The 5,482-nt window shown below is 41.7% G+C and overlaps 1 protein-coding gene across 1 annotated transcript in view; it reads right to left on the reverse strand.

Moving 5' to 3' along the window:
* The window catches only part of magixb (MAGI family member, X-linked b), a 44,576-nt gene that overhangs the window by 18,137 nt on the left and 20,957 nt on the right, over nt 1-5,482 (reverse strand). The window contains exon 5 of the mRNA XM_025059047.1: nt 899-1,018. Within this exon, the coding sequence (XP_024914815.1) occupies nt 899-1,018 (120 nt within the window). The remainder of the gene's footprint in view (nt 1-898; nt 1,019-5,482) is intronic.

Raw genomic sequence — 5,482 nt, forward strand, 5'->3', positions numbered from 1 at the left:
ACTAGACTCAGGAGATTTTGGCCAAAGACTACATACACGTTATATTTGGCTTTAAATGTCAGCAGATATGTAGGAAAACTTATAATCTAAAGATAAAGAGAGTGAGGCAGTAAAACAGCGCCCCTCTAAATGCATCAGAAATGTGGTACTGCACTGTGTTGTCTGTGAGAAGGACCGTCCTGTTCTTAGCAATTATTGGGAAACAGTGAAACCTACGCACATATTCTTTTCTTGTCAAACTTACTCAATATTTTTTTATATATCTTCAACAACTTTTTAAAACTGTCTTATTATGTAATCTGTTGTTGTTTGGAATTTTTACATCTTTTGCTCTTCATTCCAAAAAGCCACCTAAATTTTATATTTCATTAAGTTACATTTTTTTGTCCGATTGCTCTGTTTCCAGTACAGTACACCTTAACTGCTTGGTTTTTCAGAATGAGGAAAGTGTTCTTTAGTCATTTCTCAAACTTAGACAACATCACATCATCAACATATAATATGATTTAAAAAAAAGACCAGTCAAACTTTACGTAATCAATGTTAGCTTTCTCCTCTTAACTGCTTTGATGCAACTTGAAAAAACCCAAAACAAACAAACAAACTATCATTTGCCGTTGCATCACTAAAAAAATACTCACAAACAGAAAAGTTAAAAATCACAGGGTGAATATATCTGCTTGTCACCGAAGTGCCGAAGACAGCAGGGGAAATAAATCGCTTGTCCTTTTGGGAGCAAACTCCACGTGATCTTTGCAGGTGATCATCCATCATCTCCCAGCTCTATATATAACCTTGGTGAAATGCTACTGAAGGAAATGCAACAATCTAATTTTAAACATTACCTTTTCTCCAGGCAGGGTTGATGGGTCACATGTATTTACTGCAATACTCCTACCTTTAAACTTGCCGCTCTCAAGCAGAGCTCCCGATTCCTCCAGGGAGAAAAACTCTTCAATGGAGACAAAGTTGTAGTCCACCCCCGAGACCTCCCCGTCTCTGGGCTGCCTGGTCGTACCTGGGGGTTGGAGACAGATGGGATGTAAAGAACGTTATACATCACGTCCACAAAGGGGGGAGCTACAGCTGGCTTCACTAGAGAAATCCGATCAATTTTTCAAGTCCTGCTCCTCTCATTGGAGTCTTCAATCGCAGCTCAGCGTTTAAAACAAAACACCAAGTCAGCAGAGCCTATAAATAGCCGGCGCATTAGTTTGATAAATTTAATCCATTTGTTCATTCATTTTCAACTGTTTGTACTTCATCAAAGGACGAGTGTGTTGATGGATGTTCGGAGTCAAACCCAGTAGGGATGCATCGATGCTAATACAGTACCAGTGTTGGTATCAGGCCCGATACCTCATTCAAATACTAGTGGGTAGTTTAGGAAGTATTTTAAACCACGTGGTGTCAATTTGTTAATTAAAAACATGAGGTTTTTTAATTATAAAGGAGCTGAGGTTGTAAAAGCTCTGCTCACTTTCTGTTCTGCTGGCCCTGCCAGCAACCAGGCAATTTTATTTATCTTTTTAAAAATAATTTATATATAAAGGATATCTGTAGCTTTATTGATTTTTACCAATGTGACCACAGTGTCGTCACATGCTGTTGTTTTTTTTTTTGGATCATAATAGTCATCAGCTATTGAGAAGCACATGAAACTTTTTACGTTTTCCTACATAGTTTTGTTACCTATTCAAAGTGGGGGCCACCAGGGGCACTAGAGAGGCCTTTGGAAATTGGAGGGAAGTTAGGAAAATACAAAAAAAAATTTGGAACTCCTGACTCTGTAAGCCTTCTAATTCAGTGTATATTTATCGAAACCCAAACTAAAGAAGTAACTACGATGGTTCCCGGTATCGACGAGTACACAAATGAAAAAAAACAAAAAGTTGTCCTGACAACACAACACCTCGGCTAAGGTTGAGTCAAACAAATTACCCCTACAGTATAGAGTCGCAGTTTGAGTTGAACATTTTACTGCTGTGGCAAAATCTGCGTCCAGGCACATCGATCATCCACACGCAAACCAGCGTCGGCCTTTTTTCACAGAGCTCAATAACGACGGCAGCCATTTACCAAAGCCTATTTATTATGAATAGATGAGTAAGAAGAAGGATTAATCATTGATGAGAGTCTTTAAGTCCCTCTATCACAGTGGCAGAGGCGGAGTTCACACATGATCAATGATCTGTCATCACAATTGATTTACACTGACCTTGGCCTGGAAAAAAAAAAAAGTACAGACAAACCTCAGCACAGAAGAAAACACTCGTTATGTTTTATACCGAACTGACCCCAGCTTCACACACTTGACCCTCAACAACATGTCCCGGCATGTGATGTGACGTGGTTTTTTATTATTTTTTTTTTAATCACATTGGAGGAGGTGTGATGAAAATAATTGAATTGGTGTACCAAACCACCGGACGCCTGCTCTGACCTTGAGGTGACCCTCATCCCTCTCCCCAGACACAACCGTACCAGAGGACACGTTTCTGTCCTTCTCCTCAGAGGACCACATGGGATGTGAGCGTACAGAGAGAGAGAGAGAGAGAGAGAGAGAGAGAGAGCAGGGAAGGGAGTCACACCCAGATTCCCTACAAGGCCCATGATTAATGCACTGCGCTCTGGGGAGCAGCTCTCCCAGCCGGAATGAGAGTGTGGAGAAAAATACACACATCCGACTAGAAAACATCAGTGGGAACACACACAAGTGTAAATACAGACACAGACGACTGGGCCTTATCAAATCTGCACTCTCCTTAGGCGTGTTAGGAGTGTTTTACGCTGCTTAACATTCCAAACAAGAGTTTTTTTCTTTACAACTTTCCAACAAATTGATCATTTAAAAAAAAGGAAAATACAAGTAAAGGGCGTCATCCCTGCAGGTACTGCACCTTAAATCTCAATGCACAAATTTGAGGCTACATTATTATTAAATAGCAATATTTGAAACAATTACAACTTAATATAATATGACATATTACAATATAGTGAGATAAACCATTTTCTACTATGACCATCATCAATTAATAAAAATATAAATCTTTAACGATCCAGTCCAGCGTCTTACACTGCAGGTCAGAAAGAATACCCCTTATTTCCTGACTCCCAGTCCAGTGTCTTACACTGCAGAAAGAATACCCCTTATTTCCTGACTCGTCATAAAACTGCCTGTCACTGACAACTATAACCGGTTCAACTGAACTCCGTGACCTCCACCCGATTGTTCCATAACAGGCAGCACAAAAAAGGTTGAAGTCGTGCTCCGAAATCAACCTGCGAGCCCACGTGACCTAGTGAGAAATTATCCGTCTGCGTGTCTAAATCAGAGTCTGACGATAAATCTGCTGCTTGACTTGACTTGGTGAGCGTGTGCGTAACTCTTCCTCCTTCCCTCAGGACACACTTCTCTCCAGCTGAAATGGCGAGGTGAGGCAGGGATTCATTATCTATGCACCGTCCTTAGCGATATATATATAAATATATATATATATATACGAGATGCCAGCAGGGGGACAGGATGGATTATTGACGTCTTCTTCTTTCCTGCCTTTCCCTGAAGGCACCGCACACACACACACACACACACATCCCCCCGGGGACTGGGGTGAGATAGGGATTGAAGAGGTAATTACTGAGAACTCCGTATCAACACCCAGAGAGTGCTGTCTGTCAAGATCACTGCACACAAATAACTAAGAATGAATCTGACTGTTGAAAAGGCCGGCGACCGTCTGACTGCCAACGCCGCAGCTGGCCCATTGAAATAACCAAATGCTGATTTTTTTTTTCTCTCATCTCTGGCTCAATCTGAAGACAATTAGTCAAGTCTCTAATGGAGGAGACAGAGACAAAGACAGAGACGCAGACGGCCATGACATTGGTCCAGATCTATCCAAGGACACACCAACGACGGCAGCTACGAAAAAATATGGAGGACAAAAAAGTTGAGGAGGACGGCGTGACATCAGCAGAGCATCATCGTTCAACCAGCTGCTACAGTATGAATGAGGAGAGGATGGAGGAAGTGCATGATGTAACACGGCTATGTGCAAAAAAAGGTTAGGTTTCGTCCACAGCTATGGTTAAGACAGGATTATTGTTAAATTCCCTCATTCAAAATCAGTCAATATCATTCAATAAAAAGTACAAGATAGTGTCATTCCACCACTATTAATATCGGTATAAAAAATATTAAAATTTAAATTGAATTTGTCTTCTCTTGCCAAACCAATCATTAGCTTCCCTACGGGTCCCGCCCCCTACTATGAGAACCCAATGAGCTCCTCCTCCACTTTGGCACTGAAAGCCATTTGCTTTTAATTTAATTTGCTGCCTGAGATTATTGATGCACCGGTCAGCGTTTTCTTAACTCAGTCATTTATTTCCACGTTTGAATACTACCTCATCCTGCCTCTCCTGCTTTTACCAAACGTTTCTCTGAGGTCAGCGCCAGCACAAGCATCAGTGAATATCAGCCTATCAGACGGATCAAGGTATTCTGAAAATAACACAACAACTCTACTTAACCCTATTTTTAGATACATAAACAAAGGGAAAGAAACTAAATTTAAACCTCGTCGTTTTAAACGTGTTTCAGGTCTAAAATTAGATTTGATTTGTAATCAGTTACAGTTTAAATGTTCAACAACAACAACAACAACAACAACAACAACACCAATAAAACCACAGTAAGAGAACTCCTGACACAGGAGGAACATACATGGTCCTGCAGGGGGCCACAGTGAGCCACTGATGAAAAAAAAAAACCCCAAACTTCTCACTTCGAACACAGCTGGGTCCTCTTGGGAAAATAAAACACACACACGACAAAAATCTGCATCCTAATACAGTACGTACAAGTCTTGACACGAACGAGGCGGCGGCGGCGGCGGTTCATGTGCGACCCGAGGATCAGAGCAGCATGCGTGTGTTGCCTGGTATCAGCCTGAGAACAACATCATCTTACTGTGTCATCTTCCTGCAGATCAGAGGATTACACACCCGGGGGCTGAGCCGGCTCGGTTCATATGAACTAAAAAGTCATTTCACCTGGAGATAGGAATTATTAAATGAGTAGGAAAGTTAGGATGAAACTAGACAACACAGCTGACCTGTGGTCAGTCTGTGACCCAATCACAAGTTAGAGTAAATGTTCTGAGTCAAAGGTCACTGTTATCAGTTTGACTCTTTGACAGATTAATATTTGCATCTCATCCTAGGGTTGTTTCCCTCCCTGATCAGCCTGGTACTCCACATGGCTGACGACCACAGCTCTGATTACCCCGGGTGATTATTATCATAATTATATGAGCGCAGACGTGCAGGCTGATGAGACGCCTGCGTTCTGACAGGTGTCTTTCTCTCTCAGCCCTGTGTCTTCAGTGGCGTGGCGGTGGACTCTCCCACATGACCTACTTCCCAGACTACAGGAGAGATTAGCAATATCTCCAAACACACACACACACACACACAC

This window comes from Cynoglossus semilaevis, chromosome 10 (genome assembly GCF_000523025.1).
Source record: "Cynoglossus semilaevis isolate Cse_v1.0 chromosome 10, Cse_v1.0, whole genome shotgun sequence".
Classification (NCBI taxonomy): Eukaryota; Metazoa; Chordata; class Actinopteri; order Pleuronectiformes; family Cynoglossidae; genus Cynoglossus; species Cynoglossus semilaevis.